A 27271-nucleotide genomic window follows, 5' to 3' on the forward strand; every position below is an offset into this window, starting at 1 on the left:
GGGCCAAAACGGGGGCCAAAACGGGGGCCAAAACGGGGGCCAAAACGGGGGCCAAAAAGGGCGTTACAACGGCGTCACGTTGCGTCAGGAGGTTTACAGCAGGAAGCCCCGTGGCGAGGCGGCCGCACGCCGCACGCCTTTCGCTCTCCCCGCCCCGCCCCGCCATGCAGCGGCAGCGCCCCCTGTCGCCGTATTTGCGTTACGTCACGTTTGTGGATGAATCCCGCGCGCGGCAAGGATAGCGGACTTGCATCACACCAGACAAAACGTTGGCGGCGTTGGCGGCGCGGCGGGAAGGGCAAAGCGTGGCCCGGGCCGGCGGCAAGCAAGCGGAAGGACGGCAGAACCGCGTCGCGGCGTCGCGGCGTGGCGGCGCTCCAGCGGCCACCAGGACTCTCTCGCGCCCCTACGGACCGCCCCATGAGCGCGAGGGAGACAGAGCGACGAAAGCCGAGACGAAAGCACAGCTGGCCGGCGAAGACTCCTTCCCCGGCCGGGCCGGAGCTTTTGCAGTGCTTTGCAGTGGCGGCACCGAGCCCGGCCCGCCGAGTGTGGCGTTGGCAGGCACGGTGTCGCAACCCGATCGCAGCGGGCTAAGCGAACAGCCAAGCAAGCCAAGCCCCAAGCCACCCCATGGCATGGCCAGGCATGGCGCCCCCACCACTTGGCGGCGGGCGCGGAGCGAGTGGGTAGTACTATGAGTTGCAAAAGAATCGAGCCCGGCCGGCCGGGCCCGGCGCTACCCCGCGCCCAGACGACTGCCGAAGACGGACGGGCTTCTCGGCAGATGGACCGACGCAGGGCTGCGCTGTTGTCAAACTATAAACTGCACGTGCCGAGAGAGGGAGGGGAGGGGGCCAGCGTGCACCAGAGTGCAAAAGGCCTGGCCTGGGCCGCCGGGGCCCGGAACCCGGAGCGGGCTGGAGGCAACCGGATTTGGCCTAAAATTTCGGTTAAAATTGGCGTAGAACAAAATTTCAACATATGACTGGACCCGCAACTTTGCAAGGAACCCATTTCCACTCAATTCAAAACCAAAAATTGGGTTGTTCGAAAAATTTTGTTTTGGGTCGAGGGGCAATAAATCTGCGTGTCAGCACCCTCGCAGCGGTGCAGCTCGGAGTGAAAGAGGCCCTCGAAACAATAGCCAGGTGGTGACTCAGCTGATTCTAGAATGCAAACTTTCCAGGGCGTTGCTTGACATGTTTGAAATGTTGACCAATGTGTTGGAAACTCAATTTCCGATCTATGCATATAAAAATAAATTTTCTAGGATTATTTTCATGAAGTAAGAAAAAGTTCATTGAACACTTTATAATGAAATAATCAGCTCATCTCGAGATGCATTCTGGTAGCGTTGTCAAAATTAGTAATTTTTACACGAAAATGAACTTGTGAAAATCGCACCCGCCCGGCCGGGTGAGCAGAGCTGCTCGGCTGCTCTGCGGCGCCCAGACCAGGGGTCGGGTCGAGGTGTCATTCACTCATAAAGCTATTGTGCACTCGCAGTTATAGTTTGGCAACAAGGCGGCCCAGCGACCGACCGTCTTCCTACCTGTCCGCGCGTCTTCAGCACCAGCCTGGGCGCGGGGTATCGCCGAGCCCGGCCGGCCGGGTCCGATTCTTTTGCAACTCATAGTACCGCGCTCCTCCGCTCCGCCGCGCGGTGGCGCTAGCGTGCAGGCCGGCCCGGCTGGCCCGGCCGGCCCGGCCATGCCACAAGGCTCCATGGCGCAATGAATGGCAGTTGGCAGCGCCGAGGAAGGGGAAGCAGCAACAAATTCGGTTTCGGCGTTTCGGCTCGCATGCCCCCGGCCGCCAATAAACTCCGTCCCGCCGCCAACCAGCCACCTGCACCGAAATAACCACCCCGCGGTTTTTCGATCGGATTCTCAGAGCGCTGGAAGGCGTATCTGGCCACTGGATCAGGAACGACGTACCCGGCTGGTGCCGATTGATTCGAACCAGGCGATTGGTTGTCGGTTCAACATGCAGTCGCGCCTGACAACCCCGCGCCAGATCCAACCCCCCGATTCCGAGCGGGAAGTCCCATCTGTCTCTCTCGCACCCAACGACAAATAAAAAACCGAGCAGAAAAAAATAGCACATGTGAATGGCACGCGTGGTTACTCAGCGGGCTGAGTCCGGAGAGTCACCGCGTCAGTCTCTGTCGCACTCATGGGGCTCCACGTGGAAGCGCGAGAGAGACGACAGGCATCTCTGTGACGGCCTGTCAAAGCGCGCGCTCCTTTGCATTCCCAGTGTGATGGCCAATTACGCGCGCGGAAACTTTCCGCCGGACCACAAAGTACATGTGTTGGCGGAGAGCTTCGGGACATTCCGACACTTTTTCATCATTCTCACCAGTTATTTTTTTCTCTCTCTATCGTGTGTAACCTTCGGACCTAGCCGCAGGATCCCGCGCCGCCTGTCAGACGAATCCTTGATCCCGGCAGGCAGTGCCAGCACACTGGTTCCGAGTCCCTCTCCTCTCTCGCGCTCAGTGGCGGCCCTTGTGGGTGCGAGAGAGACAGACGACGGCACGCCGCTCAGCCCGGCTCAGCCTGCAGCGGGCGCGGATAACCAAGAGACAGACAGGAGGAAGGAAGGCGAGCCAAACTGACAGATTATTTCCCAACGTCCGCTTGGTTCGGTTCGCTTCGTTTCGTCCGCGCCTGGTCGTATTACGTGGCTGCACCTTGGCGTCATGTCCGAGTTGTCCACCATCGACCCACCTCCTGACCCAACCAGGGCAAGGACCACGAAGCCGTACGCCTGCACGTCACTCTCGGTTAGCTCCCGGCACAGCACCAGGACCACGACGGCGACGTCACTGTACCTGACTTCGATGATGTCCACCGTGCTGCCGCTGCGGCCGGGCGTCCCCGTGGAGGACGGCGACGCCGAGCCCGGCGTGGCGATGAGGGACGACGCCCTGGACCTGGTCACCACCTCCACGTCGATCACGGCGTCGATGTCGGCGTCCACGTCGCCGCCGTCGGCGCGCTGCCGCACGGCGCGGGGGCTGTGGGCCGCCGCCGCCGCCTCCTCGGCCATCTCGGCCTCGGCCGCCTCCTCCAGCTCGGCGATCTCGGCCAGCAGGGCGTCTTCGGCCGCCTCCACCACCACCTCGCGCAGCTCGCCATCCGCCGCGTCGGTGGTCGGCGCGTCGGGGTCCGCGTCTTCGGGCACCGAGGCCGGCGCCATGTCACTGGCCACTGTCACTGCGCGGCCATACGGGCCATGCCACGGGCGGCAGGTAGTGGCGCCCACGCACTGCAAAGGACAGCCCATCGAGCCCAAATCGACCGCCACGCCGCGCCACGCTGCGCAGCACCGCACAGCCAGAGAGCCATCGCCATCGACATCGCCATCGGCAGCGAGCCCCTAGAGGCCCGCCCGCGTTTCGGCCGCTTCCCCGGGAGTGAGCAGCGAATCGACCAACGTAGTATACAACCCGGTTCAAAATACAACAAACACGCGCGAAAAAAATCTTCCGCGCGAAAGTGCCGAGTGATTTTCCACTCTGGAAATAATTTGAATGGTACTCCGCAAAACGCGCCGGCTCGCCGAACCACGCCAGCCAATCCCGCGTCGTAAAACGGCGGCAATCACGGCCCAGTCCCTGGGCTGCCTGGGCAGGCCGATGACGAGCGGGGCGGCACACAGTGGGCCAGAAGACCGGTGGAGGCGGCCAAACCTCTAGACGCGTTTTGAGCTCCAGAGCAGCTAAATGGGACTCGAACCGAACGTGTGACCCCACCAATGGATTGCTCTCCGCACGAGGAATCCATTGGTGGGGTCACACGTTCGGTTCGAGTCCCATTTAGCGACTCTGGAGCTCAAAACGCGTCTGGAGTTTTGGCCGCCTCCACCGGTCTTCTGGCCCACTGTGCGGCAAGGCGGCGGAACGGAACGGGGCAAAGCGAGGCGAGAGTTCTCGTTCTCCAGAAACAAAACGAAAATTAAGTGGACGGCGGGCGGTAGGGCCGCGACGCCAGGCGACGCGGTCCGCGATGCTATCGCCCAGCAGGGCGTTCGATAGCTCGATGGCGTGGCAGCGCGGCGGCCGCTCTTTCCGTCACGACGCAAGGTCACTGTGACAGCCGGCCGACTAAAATTAAACAAAAACGCCATCGTCCGGATCAAATACATAATTGACAGGCTACTACGCGGCTGCCCGACGCGGTGCGCCCGCTTGAGTGCGTCAGCAGGTCTTCTCTTAACTTTTTCCCTTTTTTATTTTGCAAATTTTGGGTACTTCACAGAATTGTCGCGAAGGTGGTAATAACGTTTCCAGGCCGCGAACAACCTTCCTGCGCCCCGGCTCGAACTTGCCGCCACGCTCGGACCGGCACGGACGGACGGCAAGGCAAACACATCGATTCCTCGCGTCGGCAACCGTTTTCCTCGATTTTCGGTCGTCTGTGTGTCGCGGCCAGTGGCGGCCCCGCGCCAGTTTGCGCGGCACGCGAACAGCCTGGTCCCTCGTCGCGCTCCCTGGGGACTCTCTTGCTGTTCAAACACGGCCCGCGCGGACAGGCGGACGGGGACGCGCCGGCGGTTCCAAACCTTTTCCCCCACGATACCATCTCCGGCCGAATGCCACCAGGGGGCTGATTCCGGAGAGTTTCGTCGCTCTGTCTCTCTCGCACTCGCTGGGCCTGCCGAAGGTGTGCGAGAGAGACAGAGCGTCCTCCCGGCGGCCGCCACAGCGGCGTTCTAACGACGCGGCGGCCGCGGCGGCGACCCTTACCGTAATGACGGCCGCGGCCTTGCCGTGCCGCGTGGCCGGCCGAACTTGGTGACACACTGCGTCGCGTGGCGCGGGCCGCGGGGATCGCGACGAGTGCAAAACCGCGGGAAAGGGACCGCGCGCATGAATGACCCCCGCGCCGCGGGGCCGCGGGGCCGCCACCGCACCGAGCCCTTGGCGCCGGGCCCTGCGGCCCTCGGCCCTGCGTGGGCGGACGGCGGGCGGGGGGTGGCGCGGTAACAACGGCAACCTGTTGACGGCCGCCTTCAAGATCAGTGGGTCACACCCACGGCGCCAATCAATGGCCGGCAGCGACCCGGGCGCCGCTCTGCCGCGAACTGCCGCGCACCGCCGCACCGCGCGGCGGAAACCGAGACGATGACACACACGGGATGCGGCACTTTCTCCGGAGTAAAAAAGCAGAACGGCTTGGCGCACCGCGGCGCACCGCCACACGGCGCGACCGCAAAAACGAAAACGCTGCAGTAATAGGCCATGTAACCTTGGCCGCACCGCGCACCGCACCGCGCACCGCCACGCCGGGTGACATGCACCATGCACGCGGCGGCCACTACTGCGTCGCGGCGGACTGGCGGACTCGGACACCATCTGGGGGCACGCGGGGCGGACGACGGGCTGCTCGAGCTGCCCTCTGGCAGTGCGTGGCGCTGGCCCGGAAGGCGACCAGGAAGAGGGTGTACCTCGCCGAGTCGTGAGCTTCAACTACAAGCAGGCCGAGGTCGTGGTCGCGCGGGCGTGGCGGAGCACGACGGCGACGGCAGCAACGCGCAACAAGGCGACGACAGCGCGACAGCGACGCGACCCGCCGGCGTCCTGGTGAAGACTGGCAGCCCCCTCGGCGCCCCCGGCTAGCAGAGGGTCAGGAGGGCGGTCGCGGCGTCGGCCCAGGGCTCGGCCATGGCTCGGCCCAGGCCCAGGGGGTGGCCACGTGTCACGTCACGTGTCACTGGGAGGCCGGCCGAACGCCAGCGGGGTGGATGGCGTGCAGCGGCATGGTTGTCGTGACCTGACCAGGGCGATCAGACGGGCGCGCGCCGCGGCACGCCGACGTGCACATCGATACGCGGTGCGCGGTGCATAACGGGCTGTCGGGAAGCGGCAAAGCCGGGCAAAGCGGCGCAACACGAGCCGAGCGTTGTTGTGTCCTTTTGCCGCCGGCCGCCGCGACGCCACCGTCCTGATTAAGGAATGAGTCACTCGGCGACGTATCGAACGGACAGGCCATGCCAGGTCGCCACCGTCCAGGCCGACGGCCTCAATAATCACCTGCGCCGTTCTCAGGCACGCGTTTCGCGCCAAACCAGAGGGGGAGGGGAGGGGAACGCAGCAAGGAGGTCGAAGCCAACACGCCAAGGATGTCGGAAGCAGCGCCAGGCAACGCCAAGCAAAGCGCCATCCCGCACGCCAGCGCGCGCCAGCGTGGCGATGGCCTTCCCAATCGCCGACCACTGCATGTGCAACCGCTGCAGCGGCGACGACACGGTGCGCAGTGGGCCAGAAGACCGGTGGAGGCGGCCAAAATTCTAGACGCGTTTGGAGCTCCAGAGTCGTAAAACGGGACTCGAACCCACCGTGTGACCCTACCAATGGATTGCTCTCCGAACGAGGAATCCAGTGGTGGGGTCATACACGCAGTTCGAGCCCTGTTTGGCGACTCTGGAGCTCAAAACGCGTCGAGAGTTTTGGCCGCCTGTCCCAGTCTTCTGGCCCACTGTGCGGTGTCGGCAGGGCGTGGCGTGGGTGTCAGGACTCGGACCTTGGCGTTGACAGCTGCCAAGCACAACGCAAACTCGGGGCGCTATCGGTCGTTATCGGGGTGCATCTCGCCGCAAGGATGGCCACCACTTTGCGTGCCAGCCCGCAAACAACCCCCGCTTCGAAAACAGAAAGAGAAAGAAGAAATAAAAAGGTTTGCTTGGTGAGCAGAGTGCCATCGGCCGAAGTGGCTGAGCTGCTGGCTGGAGTGGAGTCGGGTCCAGAGCCATTGAGCAATCCGAGCGGGTCCGGTCCGGTCCGGGTATCCTCCGCTTGCGTGGCTCGCCACTGGCTAGCCCCCTCCAGCCGGGACACCTCGCATTGCGACAACGAGCAAGGTTCACGTTCGCGGTGCGATACACTCGGAGCCACTGTGCAGCGGCGGTGCCGCGTCCGCCAAAATGCAATCCCCAAAAACACTTGGGCCTGCATCTCGAAACACCGACGGCCGAGTCCAGGCGGTCCAGACCACCGACACCGCCGCCCTGGCGGCTAATGGACGGCGTACCGACGCAGCAGCCCCGTCCCCCTCCCCGCCGCCGTCACGCGTAGGAAATACTCCGCGTCCACGCGACTCTAGTGCGGTACCCGCCCCGGCCGCCGCGGCGATACTCCGCAACCCGCGGCGACGGCGATACCCCACGACACACCTGCTGCGCGGCGCGGCAGCGCACGGCGCAAGCAGATAGCCGATGACGCTCGATACTTGAAGTGAGCGCGGCCACCGCGATGTGGGTCGGCCACCCATCGCCAGATTACGGAGGGCCGTCCGACAAGGCGAGGGGGAGGAAGGAGCGGGGCGACGCGCGAGACAGGTGCCACGACGATGCACGCCAAGCGGACGGACTATCGGCCAACCGGAGCAGCGCGCAAAACCCACCAAACGTAATTATCCCCCGGCAGGGCCGATAGGGACAAAAAACCAAACGGTGAAAAACAAATCCAAAAAATTGGTCGTGCGGGCACACTGATAGGCTGGGCCGCAGTGACATTATGACAGGTTTGAAGGTCAGTGCCTGGCCGGGCCGGACTCGGCAGTGGCGCGCCGCTCGCTGGGCTCCGGCCAGGCAATGGCGGCAATGGCATAATAGCCCTGGCTAATGACTCCACCGCGACACGACGCGCCCGCAGCGGTTCCCTGTCTCTGTCGCACCCTGGCGGGCCGCCCCGTGAGTGCGAAAGAGACAGAGCATTGTCAGCCTGCGAGGGTAGGCCGGCCCGCGCGGCACGCGCCCAAGAGTGCTGCCTACCCGCACGGCGCTCCCTGCCGGCCGGGCCGGGCACTGCCGGGCAGAGGTCGGACTTTTGCGCTACGTCGGCTGGCTGCAAAGGCTGGGCCTCAGCCGACTCCGGCTGCCAACGTGTGCGACAGAGAGCGCGTCGCAGTGCGTCGCCGGCGTCGCCTCAGCGACGGTGCCGGCTCTGGCTCGTTTCGTCTGCTAGGCCGGCGACGCTCGACCCTCCCTTCCCCTCTCACCTTCCAGTGCTGTCTCCGGCCGCGACAGCCGCCCCGTGGCTGCCCAGCCGAACTCGGCTGGGTCCCAGCCAGCCGACTTTGGCTGGCTGGGCCGGCCCGGGCCAGCCGAATCCCAGGGCAACGGCTGTCGCCCAGCCGTTGCAGCCAGCCGAAATCGCTCAAAAGTCCGACCTCTGCTGCCGGGGGGGCGAGGACCGCCAGAGGACCCCGTCGTTCTGTTTCTCTCGCACCCACTAGAGGACGCCTTCCACCAAATCTTGACCGGTTCGGAATGGGAGAAAAAGCGATTTCAGATGCGAGGCGGCCGGCCCCTAATGCTAGTCGTTGGGCCGGTCGGGCTTCCTGTAATCCACTCTTCCCGTTGTTAATAATTGACGGCGAGTCTTCGGCTCGAGCGGCGGCGGTCCGTTCACCGCGGCGGGCGTGGAGGCCCGCCCGCATCCAGGCGACATTATTCTGGGCGACATCGATCCCCAGCCAAGGTGAGCGGCACGGCCGGCACGCTCGGGGAAGATGGCAAAGTGGACGGGCAGCGCGGAAATGGCACGAGCGCTTTTAATAACAGCGTGGCAAGTCGGGCGGCTCGCTCACCCGAGTGGCCGGCCGGCACCGGGACGCCAGGACGCCGCGATGATGAGTGTAATCCATACCACTGCACAGCGCACTTACCTGAAAACAGAGAGAGAGAGAGACAAACATAAAAACTAAGTCCACACTTCTTCGCACAGCTTCGCGGCGCTTCGCGGCGGGGCGGGACTTCCCTCCGAGGCGGCAGTGGCGCGCCCCGACGGCCGCGGCGGGAACTCGCGCGCGCCACCGCCGGCCCGCGGCAGACCGCGGTCCTAGCCGCGAACAGGCGCGCTCTGGCGGCCGCGGCGGGAAGCTGCGCGCAGCACCGCGACGACAACACACACACACAAACGCGCGCGCGCACACACACGCCAGAGACGACAGGCAAGGAGATCCACGAAGCCACTGCGCAGTGGCGGATCCAGAGCCAGGGGGGAGGAAGGTGTACTTTTTGCCTACTTAAAGAGGCAAGTGTTGCTTTTTCCTGCCCTACAAGCGGCTATCCGAGGGTCGCGGACAATGGAACCCCCCCATCTTCCCTCCCCCTCCCCCTTTTCCCTTGGACCGCGGTAGCACTCACTCCCACTCCCACGACAATATGCACCGGTCGGTTGCGGCGTCGCGTTGCACAGTGGGCCAGAAGACCGGTCGAGGCGGCCACAACTCTAGACGCGTTTTGAGCTCCAGAGTCGCTGAACGGGACTCGAACCGAACGAGTGACCCCACCAATAGATTCCTCGTTCGGAGAGCAATCCATTGGACGTTCAATGCACAGCAATCACACGTTCGGTTCGAGTCCCATTTAGCGACTCTGGAGCTCAAAACGCGTTTAGAGTTTTGGCCGCCTCCACCGGTCTTCTGGCCCACTGTGCGTTGTGCGATCGTTTGGGGCCGTTCGGGGCGCGGACCTCTGCCGTCCCCGCCGCCTGCTACGCCCGGCGGCCCGGCGGCCCGGCTACGCCGCTGGCGCGACACGCCAAGTGTCCGAGGCTCCGCGGTGTCCACGCGCGGCGCATCCCGGAGCACGCGCGGCGCGGCAGGCGGCAGGCGCGGGCCGCACGGCATCCAAACATCTAAACCGAACAGACGGCCGAACGGACGGGCGCCCGGCCGCGGCCGCGCCATGGGCGCTATGGGCCGCGCAGTGCCGCCGCAGTTTTCATCCGGAAACGGCGCCAAACGACGGTGCGGCGGTGTGGCCGGGATGGCGCCGATGGCGCAAACTCAATGTGGCACGGCGGCCACGGTTTTTGCTTGTCAAGCGGCGCCATTACCCGCACTGCCCCGCACTGCCCCGCACTGCAGTGCAGTCGCATGCTGCGGAGCGATTTCGTCGCTCCGTCTCTCTCGCACTCACGGGGCGTTCCCTCAGGGTGCGAGAGAGACAGCGCGACGAGGCACGTGAGGAATCCGACAGCCGCGCTAATAGTGGGGCAAAATAGCAGCGCCTCCTTAACTTGCTAATGGCTGGCGATTATGCGAGCGGACAGGCCAAATCCATCCGAGTATAAATGGAAGAGCCGCAGACCGGCCAGCGCGGCTACTTGCGGCACAGTGGAGTGGAATGAGTGCGAGACAGACAGGTTGGCGGACTCACAGGGGGCTGAAGGTGAAGAGCTCCCGGGCGCGCAGGGCCGAGGGCGCCGTGGGGCGGCGGGGGCGCGGCTGGCGGGGCGGCTCCGGGTCGCCCTGGGGCCACTGCCCCCGCAGCAGCCCCCGCAGCCACGACAGCATGCGCGACACGGTCATGGGGACCTCGGCGGCGAAGCACCGTCATCAGACGACGCCGGGGGTCTAGCGCGGAGGGACGGGCGCGGGGCCGCCCCCGGCACTGCACGGCAAGGGGTGGCCCATGTCGCTGCGGGGTGGCCGATGACGGGGTGCTCCGGGTGGACGTCGACGGCGCGGCCGAGTTCAACACGCGCGAGCCGGCGGCGGCGGCAGTCGTTGGACGCGGCGCGGTCCCACACTGGCGAGGCTGCGCATCGCTCACTGCCCATGGAGGGCCGCGGTGCGGCCAGGACACCGTCAGCGGCAGGGCGCCGAGGCCCCGCCAGGGCCCCACCGCGACTCGTCATGTGCCGTGTCACAGTACGTCCGGCGGGGCGGCGTTCGAAGCGCCACGCCGGACACGAGCACCGCGTCGACGCGGCCCGTTCCCGTCGCCCGCTCCGGACGCGGCCGAAACGCGGCCTGAACGGTCCGTGCTGTGGGCAGTGGCCGGCAGCGGACGGCAGTGGCGTAGCCAGAGCCAGCCGCAGGCCGCGCGAAGGTCCACTTTCTTATTGACTTGCGCATCCGGCGTCCGGACATGGCCGCCAGAGCCACGTCCCTGACCAAGAAAGCAAGCGGCAGGCACGCGCGGCCGCGGCACGGTCGCGGGTTCGAGTCCCAGTCAAGCGAGACACATTTATCGAAGCCTGCACGGACAGACAGTGTCCTGCCGCCTGCTGTACAGTGTACGCGAGCGTGCGCTGTGGCGGCCTCTCTCTATCCACTGCCTCACGTGTCGCACGGCTCGTCCCGAAACACAAACGCTGTGCAAGCACGCCCAGCCCGGCCCGGCCCAGCCCCACCTTTGCCGAGTCCAGCGAGCCACGACTCGTGCTGCAAAGCCCCAAAGCAAACGGCCGGGCCGTCCGTCGCCTTGAGACACTAACCAAAAACAATCCTCCGTGTTTACGAACTACAATGACGCCTACCTCACTTCGGCCGCGGCATCTTTGGCAGGCTTCTTCTCCGACACTCGGCTGAGTTTGAACGCCTCACTAACCATGGTTCATTTAGCGGGCGGACCGGCCGGCGACACACACGACTCACAAAGTAAACAATGATCACACCCGCCGATCTGAGGTTATGCGTGCCACTCCACTGCCACTGCCTTCTCCTCCGACGCCCACGGCTGCCAACACGCAACGCCCACACTCTTGCCTTCGGCTGCGGACCCTCCGCACTGTTACCAACACAACTTGTACTTTGTCGCTGTTGAAAACCGGACATGCCGCGTTCTGAGCTTTGAAAGGTGAAACATATCCCAGCGGGCCTTGCCTCGCTTGCCACTAGCTTCACGGTTTGACGCTGCGTCGTGCATCTCGCGGCGGAGGATTCCGGTGAGAGACTCCCAACTGGCAAGGCAACTCGGGCTAACCTACTCCCAGCAGAAGACGCGCCACGGAAAATGAAACTCCAGAGGTGGATGGTGCGCCTCAGTGAGTATTTCGACGTTGAGCCTCCGGACTGACGATTGATTTCCTGAAGGCCTTTCTTGGGAGGGGAGGGGGGATTTGTCCCTGGAAAGGTTCCCGTCGGTACAAATGCCGCGAGTTCTTCGAGTTCTTGCACTTCGTGGCCCTGACCCCGGTGGCGGCGGCATGGCGGCCCGTGTGCCCGTGTCGACACGCGGATGACCCGCGAGGCTTTTTGCACCCGTCCGTCGAAGCAATAGACCCGCGGGGGAAAAACTCATCGCGACGGCAGGGTAGGGCAGGGCGGGGACGCCTCGGAGGGAGGGGCGGAGGTGAGGCCGGCGGGCATGGCGTTACGGCCGGCCATTACTTTATTTATAATTTTAACGAGCTTCGAGGGCTTCCCCAAGTGAAGTGACTGGCCATCCATCTATCCATCCATCCATCTATCCATCCATCTGTCTGTTGGCGTTGCCGCGGTCGTCCAGAGACAACGCACTTCAGGCTGGTGCCGTGAGAGCGAGAGCGACAGAGAGACTCAGACGAAAGCACTGTTCGGAGTCAGCCTGCAGGGTGCGGCGGCGCCCGTCTTTGCTCAACGCTTATTCATCGTCGCGGAGCCCCGTTCGCACCTCCAGTGAGCGCCTCTGTGCCGCCCCGCCCCGCCCCGCCCCGCCGCGACGGCGTCCAAAACGCGGAAGACGCGCGACGCCACGGTGGGGCGGGGCGGCGGGGGCACTGATCGCTGTTGACATTAGCCGGCCTTCCGCGCGAGCGCCATTCTCGCGTTTTGAAACTGCCGCCTGATTCCACAGGATCGTTTCGTCGCCGTGTCTCCGTGGCACTCGTCGCCCCGCAGGCGCAGGCCGCAGGGCTGTGAGGACAGAGCGACGACACGGCCCTTGGAACCGCGGCGGCGCCATGTTCGAGCGCACGCGGCGGCGCCGGGAACGCACGCCAAAGAACGTCTCGATAATACCGTCGCGGCGCTACACTCGAAGGCACGACGCCGTTTTTGCCGTTTTTGCGGCCGTTTCCTTCGCGCGGTCGCGGGTCGCGCGCGTGTGCAGTAATTATCGACAAGGACCGACCCGCCGTCCGACCCGTCGTCCGACCCGTCGTCCGACCCGCCGCGACCCGTCCCGGCGGCACCGACGCTGCCAAATGATCGCTGCTTTTACGTAATGCGCGAATCAATTACGGCGCGCTATTTTTCTCCTCCAACGTGATGATTATTTAGTCCGTGATGACGGCCGAGTGGCCGAGGCGGCGCGAGCGCGCGAGCAGCATTAGCGGCCGGGCCGGACTCTCTATACTTCCTTGTGGTTCGAGGTCCAAGCCGCAGAGAGTACGAAGTACTAACTGACGTGTCTGAGGGTTCAAGCGATGGTTCAAGCCGAAGTCAAGTTAAGGCTGCTGTCTGCAGTAGCAGTTCGCCTGCACACTCGGCAGTGCCGGCGTGGGGATCGCGCAGGGCCCGGCAGGGCCGCCAGTATGCAATGCACGCGCCGATGGGCACGCACGGGGCGGGGCGGCAGTCTGCCTCTCGGCGCGAGACTACGAGGCGCGAGCCTGGCCGCTCGGAGGTTGGCGTCGACGTCATCGACGCCTCGCGACAAACCGCCACAAACCCTAAACCCCGTCCGACTCGCTTTCCCGCGGCCAGCCGCGCCGGCGAGGCTGGCCCCGTCCCTCTCGCTCGCACTCATGGGACGTGGGCATGGGATGAGAGAGACCGGACGCCTTCCTACCAGTTCCTGCAGGAGTCCTGCAGCCGCCTGCAGCCAGTCGCGTAGTCCCGGATGGTCGCGGCCGAGCCCCGGATTGCTTTCTAGACAGGGCCCGCAGGCCGGAGGGCCCGTTAATGCGAGCCATACCGAACCCGATCCTGACTCTGATTCTACGGCCATGCCATTTCGCCGCTCGCGTTGAGGGTTTCCTAACGCTGCAGCTAACAGCCTCACAGTTAGCGCGCGCCGAGTCGACCGTTTCCAGGAAGGCCCACCAGCAGCGCCAGCCGCCTTCATTTTTTCCGGCGTTAGCAAAGCCGCCAAATGCGCCCCGCTGGCCGTCGGCGTGGCCCTGCAAGGCACAACCCGCCGAGGCTCGCTGGGGCCGCTGGGGGCCCCGTGGGGAAACAGCGAGAACAAGCATTCCTCGGGCCGCCGGCCCCGCCCCGCCTCGCGACGGGGTATTGACGCAGCCGGTACGCAGGTCAGGTACCTGGTACTCAGCTCAGCGTCATTGGACATTCTGCCGGCTGGCCGCGAGTGGCGCGAGACTGCCGGCCTGCCGCACAGTAAATTGAAATGGCAGAATCCGTAACGGTTGGGCACAGAAACCGCCAGTAAATGATTCTGAATTTGGTAGTCACAGAAACTGGCATGGGCTAACAGAAACTGACAAAGGCTCCACAGAAACTGAGATGGGCTCACAGAAACTGCTAAGGGGTTGCGGTCTCGCTGGCCAACCTAACCTCACTGTGTCTCTGAATGTTTTGTTGTTTTGGACATTATTTACATATATTGATGAGTGTGCATACTTTTTCTTGCTTTGACAAGTCTATAAATTAATATATTCCTTACGCGGTACATCTACACTCTTTATTTCCAATAATATAACATCTCAAAGTCGCGAGGTGGAGGGAATCGCAATTGACGATTACGATGCAGTGTTGTCCGGATTCCGTGGCGAGTGCACGGATTCCGTCGCCTGTGTGCAGAATGGGTTTGCCGTTGGCGGTTTTGGTGCAAAACCGCCCCGGATCTATTTACTGTCAGTTTCTGCGATTTGGGGCTCTCAGACCACTACAGATTCTGCCATTTCAATTTACTGTGCGCGGGCCTCGGGGCTGCGGGGACAGAGGACAGGGCCGTGGTGCGGCCGACGGGCAGCAGGCTCAACGGGGGGCCGTCGGCCTGTCTCTCTCGCACCCACACGGGACGCGCCAGGAGTGCGAGAGAGAGGGAGAGAGGCGCAGCGGGGAGGGATTTCGGGGCAATGGCACCACCAACCGGTCCCTGGCGACCAACCCCGTGGAGTACCCGTTTTTCGTGGCCCCTCCCCTTCGCCTCGGTGGCGTGACGCTCTGACGCGGCGGCCGGGGCCCGGCCGGGGCCCGGCCCTCGCCGCCGGCGGTCGTCGGCCACCCCACGCGAGCCAGCGGCAGCCAGCGGCCTCCCCGACGGCCCGGTCTGGAGGTCGACCTGGAGGCGAACGGGTTGACGGGGGTAATTTCCCCCGTCTCTTTGCTCTTTGCTCTTGCTCCTGCCCTGCCGCTCATTATGTCCATGTCGTCGGACCGCCGGGCAGACACTCCCCTTCGAGGGAGTATCTCCAAACTCTACAAACAAGTTCCAAGAGTTGCCGTCGCGTCTAGAAGCGGCCGGGCCGGGGCGGGGCGGGCGGTGTGGATCTCTTTGAGCGCGAGTCCCAAGGTGAGCCACACAGGCACGGGCTGGGCATGGCAGTCTGGGCACCGCCAGCCACTGAATCGGCTGCATCGTTTAGCTTCCTCATTTCAAGACTGAGAATCATTCGAAAAAAAAGGATATAATGAGATTGTATTATTGAATGGGGATATCGAGGCTGGACAGGCCGTCGGCAGGCCGGCTAGTGCGTCAGGCGCCGTAAATCTGGACACGGGCCAGAACCTGCTGGAGAAACTTTCGGAGTTCGAGATGAGCGCGGCCACTCCCTGGGCAGCACGTCCAGTGGAGCCACTGCACTGAAGACACTGGACTGAAGCCATCGCTCTGCTGGAGTCGCTGCACTGGCGACACTTGACGAGCCACAGCTCACTCGACTGGAGACGCAGTCACTCCTCTGGAGCGACTCCAGCGGCGCGGCCAGGCTGGGTGGGTCGGTCCAGGCACGCCGCCGCTGCGGCCGAAAGATTCCAGGCGATGGAAAATGTTGTCCAGGCCGGCCTAGCGGCGCCTAGCGGCCTAGAGTCCGGGCGCGACGCCGTGTCCCCGTGCCGTCCGGCGCCGCGCGCGTGGAGCAGCGCGCAGCAGCGCGGAGCGTCCCCGTCCTTGGCTGGCCTGGCGGGGCCTGGCCGGCCTGCTCGCCTGCGCGCGCCGCCGCGCCGACGTGCACCACGCACTCGTGCCGATGGCCGTGCAGATAAACGGAAACGCGCTTTATATCGCAAATGTCATTAGTCGCCGCAGTCCGGAAGGGACGCGCTGCGCGCCGAGCGCGCTGGGCCAGCCGGCAGGGCTTTCTCCAGGCCACCACACTGGCAAGACGGCGGTGCGGGGAGGGAAGTCCCACCGGGGTGGCGACTAAAGACGAAAAAAAAAGAGAACGCCGCCCGTCCGATTAGCATACAGATCGAACGGCATCATTGAATGCACCGCCGTGCACCGCACTGCAACAGAGGTGCCTCGGGGTCGAACAACAACGCCAACAACGGAGAAAAACGGCCCGCGATGGCGAACACTTCGACTGCAGCTCGCCGCCATTAACCGCTGCAGCGTGTCGAGTAACTCAGCCAGCCAACCATTTTCGCGGGCTATTTTTTTTCCCCCGACGAGGACTTTTCATCCGCCGCCGGCCCCACACTGAAGCGGGCGGAGTGTACTGCACACCGTGCATGAAATGCGAATGAGGCGGGCGACGCTCGGTGGCCGAAGGGGCCGGCCGCGCCAAGTCTCAAAAGCGGCGAGCGAGACGCGGGCGGCGCGGGACGGCGCGGGACGGGCGCACACCACCGAAATAGCAGTGCCGGCGATGCCCACCATCACCATCACGTGCACGGCGGCGCGGCGGCGTGGCTTCGACGCCAGGCCAGGCGGTCCCGTATTTATTTTTTCCCCCGGACAACCTCGCGGACTTGACGGGGGCAAGGTTGGGGAGAAATCAGGCAAGCAGCGGTGATCGACTAGAGGATCCCCTCCGCGGGCCGCCGTGCCGCCGCCGTGCCGCCGCCGGGTTAGGTCCAGTGGTTTGAGCTTGAGCTGGATAAACGAGCCGACAAGTGGGTCGGCCTTGAGTCGACACGACGGCGACCACCACGGCGACCACCACGGCCACGTCCTCCGGGTCCTCCGGCAGGCGCAGCGCGCACTGGGTCGCAGGCCGCGCCCTGCACCGCCGTGCGGAGTACCGGTGCCACCCCTGCCGCCCCCGGCGGCCTTCGCCTCGGCCTTCGCCAGCTGCGACAATGTGTTCGTGGCGCAGTGTTTTTATTTCTATTTTATTTTTATTTTTTGGACCGTGACCCGGGCCAGTGCAGCCGCCGGTATGCGCGCGGCTATGAGAAATTTCCATCGAGAAAGTGGCGGTGCGCGGTGCGCGGTGCCGGCGTGGCGTGGGCGTGGGCGGGGTGCCTGCCGCCGCCACTGTGATGCGGGGAAGATTACCTGGCCGGAAGCGTTGCCTCGCCAGCCAAGCGCCAGGCAAAACGGCCCGGGGCGCACGGCCTGCCGCACAGTGTGCCGCACGGCCCGGTCGACGAGTACGTGCCGAGTATGTACTGTGCTGCCTGTCTTTGGGCGGGCCATGCGCTGCACACTGCGCGTCGCGCGGCGATGCGTCACCGGCCGTGCCTTCATTGCTTTGCACTGCTTTGCACTGCTTTGCACCACGCGGGGCGGTGCTGCAATGGCTTGGTCCAAAACGGCTCCCAGTTAAAGTATAGCTCTCCGGTCCACAGTGGGCCAGAAGCCGGTTTAAGGTTTAAGGTTGGACGCTCAACGAACGGCGGAGGCGGCCAAAACTATAGACGCGTTTTGAGCTCCAGAGCCGCTAAATGGGACTCGAACCGAACGTGTGACCCCACCAATGGATTGCTCTCAGAACGAGGAATCCATTGGTGGGGTCACGCCGAGGGGGCAAAAACTCGCGCAATCATGTGTACACGGCCCCCGAAATCACACGCGAATTATTGAGAATCACGCGAAATCAAGCAATCCGAAATCAGCCAAAATCACTAAAATCGACCGAAATCAGGCAGAATCACACGAAACCAGGCCAAATCAGTCCGAAATCATTTCTTTCCAAACACTATCACACGCAATCACGCTCAACATCACCCTGGTGCGTCGCGAAATAAGGCAAAATCAGCCATGAAATCAATTAAAACCATGCGCAATCATTGCGTTTTCCGAATCATGTGTACACGAAAATCCCGAGTTTTTGCCCCCTCGGGTCACGCGTTCGGTTCGAGTCCCATTTAGCGACTCTGGAGCCCCAAACGCGCCTAGAGTTTTGGCCGCCTCCACCGGCTTCTGGCCCACTGTGCGGTCTCGATCAATGCTGTGATTTGCAGGCGCATCCGACCGCAGTCAATGTAAAAGTCTACATCTGGCGCGAAAGAACCCTCTCTGATTCGATTGTTCTGGCCTCACAACTGACTCAAGCTTGAAGCCCGCCGTTTTTTTAGCCAGACATGTCCGGAAATAGCACAGAAACAGGCTCCCGAGTAGCTTCTGTATAATGACAGTTGGGCTTCCCTTTTGTGTCGATCGCATCGGCATCGTCGGCAGGCCGATCGGACGTCGTCGTCGTTCCGATTAATCCCCAGTCTAGTTTCTTGTTTTGCGCCTCCGAGCGATTAGGGCCAAATCGCTGCCGCCGTGCCGCATCCCGGCCGCACGTGGAGACCGCTGTCTCTCTCGCTCCCGCGGCCCGCCCCACTGTGGGTGCGAGAGAGACAGAGTGGCGATGCACAGACTGACTGTACACGAGACACACGCGCCCGAACGAATTAAAATGATTTCAGCCAACACTCCACATTGATGCAGGCGCGCGTGTGTGCGTGCGTGTTGTGTCTGTGTGCGTAAAAATGTCTGTGTGCGTCTGGTCGTAAATGCTCTGCCACACTCCGTTCGCACGTATTTAGCCCGCCTGCGTCACTGGGCGTCTCCGTCTCATGACGTCGCCTCGCCAGCGACGGCCGCGGACGCCGCGGACCGCCCGGACCAGACCGAGTGGTCAGGCATCCTGGACCAGCCAGGTCGAGCCAGCTTCTGCCGTGCAGCCGAGCATTCCGAAGAACCATCTCGTCGCTCTGTCTCTCTCGCACTCACGGGGCGGCGCGAAGCGCGAAGCGGCGCGAGACAGACAGAGCGACGGATCGCTGCGCACAATAGCCTCCTGCTGCGTGCGTCGTGCGTTTGTCCACCGAGGGCGATGATTATTTTGGCGCGTCTCACAGCCAATGTCACGTAGGAGCAAGCGGGTCGCGGCGAAAAATAAAAATACCTCGGGAACCGGTTTACCGCCGCCGTGCCGCCGTCCCGCCTGGAAGACGCGTGTCTTGTCCGCACCGACGACGACGACGACGACTACTGCAAATCGCCCAAATTGGCCACCTCCGCGGCAAATGCACGAATTCGTCGTGCCAGTTGGAGTGGAGACCGCGGATTCGTCTCGAGCCTCGCGGCGTTGGCGGCGCACAGTGGGCCAGAGGCCGGTGGAGGCGGACAAAACTCTAGACGCGTTTTGAGCTGCAGAGTCGCTAAATGGGACTCGAACCGAACGTGTGACCCCACCAATGGATTGCTCTCAGAACGAGGAATCCATTGGTGGGGTCACACTTTCGGTTTGCGTCCTGATTAGCGACTCTGGAGCTCAAAACGCGTCTAGCGTTTTGGCCGCCTCCACCGGTCTTCTGGCCCACTGTGCGACGGCCCGTTGCGTTTTTTCCCACCGGCAGTTTTGCCGGGTCGCGGGGTGGTACAAGGGCGTCCGGCCGACTTAGTGCGTGTGTGTGTGTGTATGTGTGTGTGCGTGTGCGCGTGTGCGTGCGTGCCGGCGCTTTGAACCTGACCCCTGGCATTGGCGGGGAGGCGACGCGCGGTGGCGGTGCGCGCGGTGCGCTTGCGCTCCCCGTGCAGCCCGCGTTGAGGTCTCCGCTCCGGCCGTCGCAGGGCGCAGGGCGAGGCGCAGGTGGCCTGGCTGGAGGGCGGCCCGCGGCGGACACCCGTCCCGTCGGCCAAGCCGGTTCGCGCCGTAACGCAGCCCAGCCCGGCTGCCCGGCATGCCGGGGGGCTTGTTGTGGGCTGACGTAACGCAACCGGCTGCCGGACCAGCCAAGGGACCAGCCAAGGGACCAGCCCTTGCGGCCGAGCGGACGCGCTGGACGCCGAGGCCCGCATCCGAAGGTGTCCCCGCGCGGCCGGCGACGACGCCGACGTGAAGGTGAGGCGGTGCCCGTCCCGCCCGACGCGTCCCGACGCCAATAATCCTAGTGCTAACCTACGTGGCCCGTCTCCGCCGGGAAGTACTGTTTGTTTTTTCCTGAACGCTTCGCGCCTTTGCGCGCCACGAGTCGATGAGCCTCGTCGTCAAGGCAAAGGTTGGCGGAGGTTTTTCACTGCCCCCTCCCCCCTGGCCGTCCTTCGCACCGTCAATGACGCACACTGCGCTCATCCGAGTGGCGCTCTAATCTGCGGACGCACGACGTCGCTCCGTCTCTCTCGCGCCCCTGCGAGACGCGCCATTAGTGCGACGGAGACAAAGCGGCGAAATGATGCTTCGGCGTGAGGCGGCTGGCGTGGTGACGTAGCGCGGCCGCTGCGGCCGGCCGGGCCGCCTGGAAGGTAGGCAGCGCGTCCCTCCAGCGCGGCGGTGGCGGCGGGTTGCCTACGGTCTCAAGCAAGTGCAGCTTCTCGCTCCAGGCACTCCAGGAAGCCGAGGAGGACGCGCTGCTCGACGCGCTGGCGCACGCGGCGCTCGCTCGAAGCCGAAGCCCGGACGCGAGCGTCTCCGGGTGTGCGTCAAGCGGGTCATTAGCGAGTAAATGTTGACGCCTCGGACGTCACCGACGTCACCACCGAGTCCTTCTTATACGAGCGGCGTGAATCAACAGCTGTCCATCGCCAAGCGTCGCGATGCCTGCAATGCGACTATCGGCTCAGCAGCGCGCACTTAAACCGACCGAAACGTTCCTCCGTTCCGCGTTTCGTGTCCGAAACGAAATTCCGCGCTGCGCTTCGTGTTCTTTCTTTACTCCGACGGTCTTCCGCAGCCTGTCGTCTGCCTTGACAGATTCCTGTTCGCGGCGCCGCCGCCGCTGCTGGCCGCTGCCGCTTGATCGCCGCGGAATTAAAAATGTGTTTCTCCGTCCGGCGGTCCACCGGCCGCCCGGCCGCCTTGCCCATAACCAGCCCGCAGCTCCGCGGCCCGGCCGAGGAAAAGAAACCGCGAAAAAAGGAAAAACGGAAACGAGGCTCGGCGCACGTCTCGGCGATCGGCTTGGCCGAGGCTTGGCCGAGACTTGGCCGTCGACGGCAAGGCTGTTCATCCCGAACAGCGCCAACGAGAACGAGACCCGCTTCTCGTTGACAGTGTCGAAGGGCGCGCGGCCCGCGAGGCGCCACGGCGCCAGCCGCGCCAGCCGCGCCAGCCCAGTGGCAGGGGAGGGGAAAGCGGTGGCCGGGCGGGACGGGGCGGGGCGGTGTAGGGCCCTAGAGGGCCCAGGGCGCGCTGGCGACGGACGGTTCGCGTTGGAATGTGCGAGGTGACTGGCCACTGCGCACCGCCCCACCCCGCCCCGCCCCGCCCCGCCCCGCCTGCCGCGGTAGGGGTGGGATGTCACCCAACCGAGTGGCGGGGTGGGTACTCGGCCCTGCGGCCTATCGGTCCCTCGTCGTCACTGGACGGGTTTTTTGACCTACGCAGGACCGTGGCTGCTGACGTCACGCTCCATAGTGGAGGGGGTGGGGGTGCTGGTGACCCTTAGACCGCGCACCGCGCCCGGCGCGCCCCGCGCTCGCCACAATCCTGGCGGGTGGCTGGCCAGTGCCTGACCTATGTCGCCTCCAAGGTTGCCGGCGTCAGCGCCAGGAAGTTATTTTTTCTGCCGTTTTGCGATGCTGTTTGCTCGTTCAAGTGCGTGTTTGTCGAGGCGGGGCCGGGCGGGGCCGGGTCGTCCTGACAGCCATTCAGAGGAAACTCACTGGTCGTCTCGCCGCTGGCGTTGGCCCGACCCGTATCCTTATCGGACCCGACCCACCCGGCCTGTGGCGGCCAACCCTTGGCGCCGAGTCAAGCCCAGCCGAAAATCCCGGTTACGGTTCCGAGTACGGTTACGACCGGGATAGGATTCCGACCGGGATACGATTCCGGCCGGAATACGATTACGACCGTAATTTCGGACATTTCCGGTTACGACTACGATCGTAACCAGGAAGGGTTTACGACCGTAACTGACCATTCCGGTCGGAGTGCAAAGTGTCACAAGACATCAAGTTTGTCTTCTGTGGTGCTCCATCAAGCAGAGATCCGCGTTATATATGCATGACCACAGGGTAAACTTTGCGAGCTACGCCCAATTTTGACTTCAGAAATTTATTATAAGTTACCGTTCACAAGTTATGGAGTGTTTCTGAAAATTCGCTGGAGACTTAAACGCATGGGACATGCTTCTTCGAGTCCGGCCTCGGACCCGGATCTGGTCCGATCGTAACCGGAATGGGTCCGGTCGTAACCGGAACGAGTCCGATCGTAACCGGGACGAGTCCGGTCGTAACCGGGACGTGACCGACCGTAACCGTAAATTAGGTCCGGTTTCCGATCGCAACCGGAAAATTTGGGGCGATTTACGATCGTAAGCGGAGATTTTCTCCGGAACCGTAATCGGGATTTTCGGCTGGGAGGCCAGCCAAAGGCCAGCGGGGCAGCGACCCGAAGGACCCTGGTCCGAGGGAGTGCCCCGAGCTGCACGCGGAGGACGAGGAGGCCACTCACATGGTGTCTGCACTCCAGCTGAGCATCTTCTTGAAGATCTTCTCGGTGTGGGGGGTCACCTTGATGGGGGTGCTCTCGGGCAGGGTCGGCGAGGAGCTGCCGTCCTCGGGCGAGCCGAGGCCCGGGGTGCCTCCCAGCCCGGACTCCACGTCCACATCATCCTCCACCATGTGCGCGGCGGGGTCCGGGTTCTCCATGGCGATCCACACACAATCACAACAAGAAGCACTCCAGGTATCACTGCACTACAACTCGCGGCGCTCGCGGCGGGGCCAGGGCCAGGGCCGCGTTCCTAGCGTCCTGGACGTCCTGGACGGTCGGTCCCGGCAGGGCTAGCGCGACGCTGCTGACGCGACGCGGGCGGGACGCGGCTCAGGGCCTAAGGTTGAACGCGGCGGGGAGGTTCGCTCACGACTGACTCCGGTTCTCCGGCCTGGGGCCTGCCGTGGTGGGGCCGTAAGCCGTGGCGGGGCAGGCCAAGCAGGCCAAGCAGGCGAAGCACCTCGGGCCAGGCCAGCCAGGCCGTGCCGCCGTGCCGTCCGTACAGCCTGCTGGCGAGCCAAGACCGTGCCCCCGCCACCGCCGCCCCCTCCACCTGCTCCACCTGCAGCTACACCCTGTTATGTGTATCTACGTATCCTCCGCCGTCTTCCCCCCTTCTCCTCTTCTCCGTGGCCGCCGTAGCCGCCGTGTCGGTTGTTTTCCTGCCGGGCCTGGACCGCCCTGCCCCCGCGGCCCCCGTGCCCCCGCCCCGCGGCGCCTCCCCCCGCGGCGTGACCTTCCCAAGCGCTTCCTCACGCACCGCCACCGCCGTGGCCGCCGTCGTGGCCGCCGCCTTCCAGCACGAGTCAACTGGAGTCCCTCGTGGTCGCCAAGTGCGGCACTGCGGTGGTGTCGCCCCCGTCCCGTCGTCCCGTCGTCTGCCCTGACGGGTCGCCGACGAGCCCTGGGCGCGGCCGGCGTCGTGTGCATCTCGCCAGTTGCCGCCGCTGCACTAGCCCGGCTAAAACCAACGCGTCTGCGAATTTTCACTAAGACTCCGTTTTCCTGTTTTCATCCTTGGCGCGCGTGATGGCTCTGCGACGCACGCAGCACCACGCGCGAAAAAAAGGATAGAAATTACTCGCGCCTCGGCCTGCCACCTCAACTTGCGTGCATTAAATAGAAACTGTTTCGGATGACCTCGTACTAATGTGTTTCCAGTGCAGGTGCCGGCGAGTGCTTTCCCCTGTTCTGCTGATACCTCTTTATAAACCACTCTCACCGGTGCTAAATTCGGCCGCTCGACGGGCCGGCCTGACACTGCTCTGAATCGTCTGAATCCACCAAGGCGCGACGCGGCGGCCGTCCTGGCTTGCGGAGTTTGCGGCGCTGGCAGGACGAAAACAATAACAATAACACGGCACCGATACGCGCGGATACGCGGAGATACACGGCGGCTGCGACGCGCCACTGCTAAAGGGGCGACCTTCACCCATTTCCCTGTTTCCCTGTTTTACCGGCCGAAGTGAAGCAGAGCTAGCACAGCTAGCAAAGCGAGTCTCTAGCCGCAGTGCGGTCTTCGCGCCGCGACTTTGCCTACCATTGCCACCACCCTGCCTGCCTGCCTGCCTGCCTGCCTGCCTGCCTGCCTGCCTGCCTGCCTGCCTGCCTGCCTGCCTGCCTGCCTGCCTGCCTGCCTCGGCTTGTCAAACTAGACAACCTGAAAAACGGCAAGCTGCTGGCATGCCCCGCGCTCGCTAGCGCCCACCCGACGGAACGGGGCTTTACTCGCCTGCAAGATTTTTTTTCTGTTGTCAACAACAATGAGAACAACAACAACAACACCGCCAGGAGAACTGAGGATCCGAGGACCTCGGGTAACCCTTAATAAAACGAGGTGGTGGCGGTGTCCGGTTTAATTGTGGGTACGGCCCGTCCCGTCCGGGTTGTCTGGGTTGTCCGGGTCGTCCGATCGAACCGTCGTATACCCCAGTCCGGCCCGCGCGGCCACCTTACCTCGCCGACGTCCACGACGTCCGGGGCGTATCATTGGCCGGCCGTCGTCGCATTCCCCAAGGGGAGCCGAAGGGGACCGAACGCGCCACTCGGGAGGGCTTCGGCACCTTCGGCACTGCTCGGGACGCGGTCCGAGTGACGTCACGCGCTGGCCCCCAGAGCAAGCAGGTTGCCATGTGGAAGACCTCGACGACAACTGATGGGTTCACTTTTTTAAACCTTTTTTCCGATCCGTCGAGAGAGGTTCTTGCCGGCGGCGCGGCTCGGCCTGCGCACGTCCGAAAAATGAGATGGCCTTATTTTTGTTTTGGCGCGACGCCGCTTGCCCCCCTGACCGCGCGAGACATGCGTGTCTCCAGCGTGGTCCTTGTGGCGGTCAGCGCAGGGGTCAGCGCTCCCCCGACGCCGCGCCGCGGTTTGGAACGCGCCCTCGACGCGGCCGCTCTAGTCGCTCAAGTGCTCATTGAGCGAGCTCAGGTCGGCGTCGGTTTTTCGACAGCGGCCCTGGCGGCCGTCGTCCCTGAGCAGGAGACTTCTTGACTGAGCACGCGATGACGGCTCGGGCCACCAGAACCATTTCGCGGACACCTCCTGAGCGCTGCGCAGCGCTGCGCACGTCGTGGGGTCGCAGTGATGCTCAAGTTATTGCGACAATTATCAAGAATCTCGGTTCGGCATTCGACCGCCGCCTCTCTCCTCCGAACAGCGCCAGTCGTCCGGCAAATACTTGAGCCGTTTGGATTTACATAGGGATACGTGACTTTTGCCCACTATGCTTCAGGATGTGGATCTTGGTTTGTGCAATCACACTCACACTACTCACTCTCTCATACACAAACACACACACACACACACACACACACACACACACACACACACACTCGCACTCACACACGCGCGTGAACACACGCACATGCAAGGCCACCTCGAAGTATTGGCCACTCGCGGGGAAATGCCTAACCCCTCTCCTCCTCTCTCTCTCCCTCTCTCTGTCCCTCTCTCTCCCTCTCTTCCTTCCCCCTTCCCGCACAGCGGCAAAGTGCAGCACGCCAGGATGGCGGGATCTGCACTGGTTGGGTTGCACGGAGCCAAAGGCGCCAACCCGATTCCCCGCCCCGCGCGCCAATCGCAAAGGGGGATATCTCTTATGGGTGCGCGTGGCCCGTCTGCGCAGCGCACCGGCAGCAGAGGTGCCAACATCTGAACCGAAAAGTGAGAGCCGACCCAGCGTGGTCCGGCAAGATGCTGCGCTGGACCGCTGTTCTCACGTGAGATCGGTAGCGCAGTGGTTAGCGTAGCCGCATATGGCTCGGGGGATGCGGGTACGACACCCACCCGGGCAGACCGCTTTTACCGCAATTTCTGTTCTCTACGTTGGTACCACTGCCTTGGGGGCGCTGACGTCACGATTAGGAGGCCGTCTTTCGTAGCATGGAGTTATACCCCTTTGGCCAATCGCGAGGTTCAGACGTTCGGACGTTTCCCAAGTGCTCTACGCTGCCGCAGCCGATGAGGAGCTGAGGCTGCTTCCACTCTCGGCCTCCCCTCTTCAGGCGGGGGCGGGCAGGGGCCTCACAGTGGGCCAGAAGACCAAACCGCTTTTTGAGCTCCAGAGTCGCTAAATGGGACCCGAACCAAACGTGTGACCCCCACCAATGGATTCCTCGTTCGGAGAGCAATCCATTGGTGGGGTCACACGTTCGGTTCGAGTCCCATTTAGCGACTCTGGAGCTCAAAACGCGTCTAGAGTTTTGGCCGCCTCCACCGGTCTTCTGACCCACTGTGGGCCGCGACGCGACGTGTCGATGAAGTGGCGCTGCACCATTTCGATAAACATAATCGTCGGCACACGGCTGCAGAACGTACGAAAGTCTAATGTTGGTGCATTATTTACAGCTCGATTTACAGGCGGCAGAGGCGTGCCTTGCCTACACTGGGCAACGGGCCTGGATCGAGTGCTGCTCCCGTACAACAGAAGACGCGCCGCTCCGAAAAAAGCCACTCACGAGACGCCAGCGATGCCAGCGATCATCATGGTGAATCTGCGTTGCAAATGTTTGCCACTCGCAGTGCGCTGGGTGGCTGGGCCTGGTGGGAAAGGGGGAGGGGAGGGGGCGCCTCTCCCTGGCCCCTCCGCCAGCTGCCTTCCTACAATTTGAATCTGATTAGGCGCCGTGGTGCCAATAGTCAAAGAGACACTTCCGCGCCGGTCGGCCGGAATTGTCACGGGCAGGACGACGTTGACTCGGCGCCAACAGGGCTGTGTGACGAGTCGTTTCGTCGCGCTCTCTCTGTCGCACTCAGGGGGCGCTCCGTAGGGGGGCGAGAGAGACAGGGCAACGAAACGGCACTGGAATTCGCCAGGAGAGTGCGCTCCGCTCCAGCCGCGCGGTTTGGGCGGCGCAGTGTGTTTGAGTGCACGGCGCGGCGGCGGCGCTGTGTGACTGTCGTGTGTGGGGGCCTGCCTGGGCCTGGGCTGCCTGGGCCTGGGCTGCCTGGGCCTGCCGCGACTGGAACCTTGGACGGGCTGAACATGGGACAGCCTGGCGGCAGCCCGATGCTCCAATTCGGGTCCAAGGTGCGCGCCAGGCAGGCAGGCAAGCCGGTGCCGCGCCGCCGCCGTCGGCCAGGCCGTCAGTCTAGGCCGTCCCGTCAGGCAGACTGTCAGGCGGACCGGCATGGCGTGCCTGCAGGCCGCGGCCGCGAGGCAGGCGCCGCGAAAAAAGGGGCGGCGCGCGAAAGAAGCAGAGAAGCGCCTCCCATTGCGCATTAGCCATGCATTACCGACCCGAGCCCCCCCCCCCCCCCCAG

The 27271-nt window shown here is 63.8% G+C and overlaps 1 protein-coding gene across 2 annotated transcripts in view; it reads right to left on the reverse strand.

Annotated features, from left to right (window-relative positions):
* The window catches only part of LOC117653206 (ABC transporter G family member 20), a 50505-nt gene extending 27710 nt beyond the window's left edge, over positions 1–22795 (reverse strand). The window contains exon 1 of one of the 2 annotated variants that reach the window (XM_034398707.1): positions 22463–22795. In XM_034398707.1, coding sequence (XP_034254598.1) covers positions 22463–22659 — 197 coding nt within the window. In that variant the 5' untranslated portion in view covers positions 22660–22795. Of the gene's footprint in view, positions 1–11281; positions 11496–22462 lie in introns of those variants that run through there. The other variant, XM_034398708.1, reaches the window with a different exon arrangement.
* Positions 22796–27271: the final 4476 nt, after the last annotated feature.

This window comes from Thrips palmi, unplaced genomic scaffold, assembly GCF_012932325.1.
Source record: "Thrips palmi isolate BJ-2018 unplaced genomic scaffold, TpBJ-2018v1 HiC_scaffold_8, whole genome shotgun sequence".
Classification (NCBI taxonomy): Eukaryota; Metazoa; Arthropoda; class Insecta; order Thysanoptera; family Thripidae; genus Thrips; species Thrips palmi.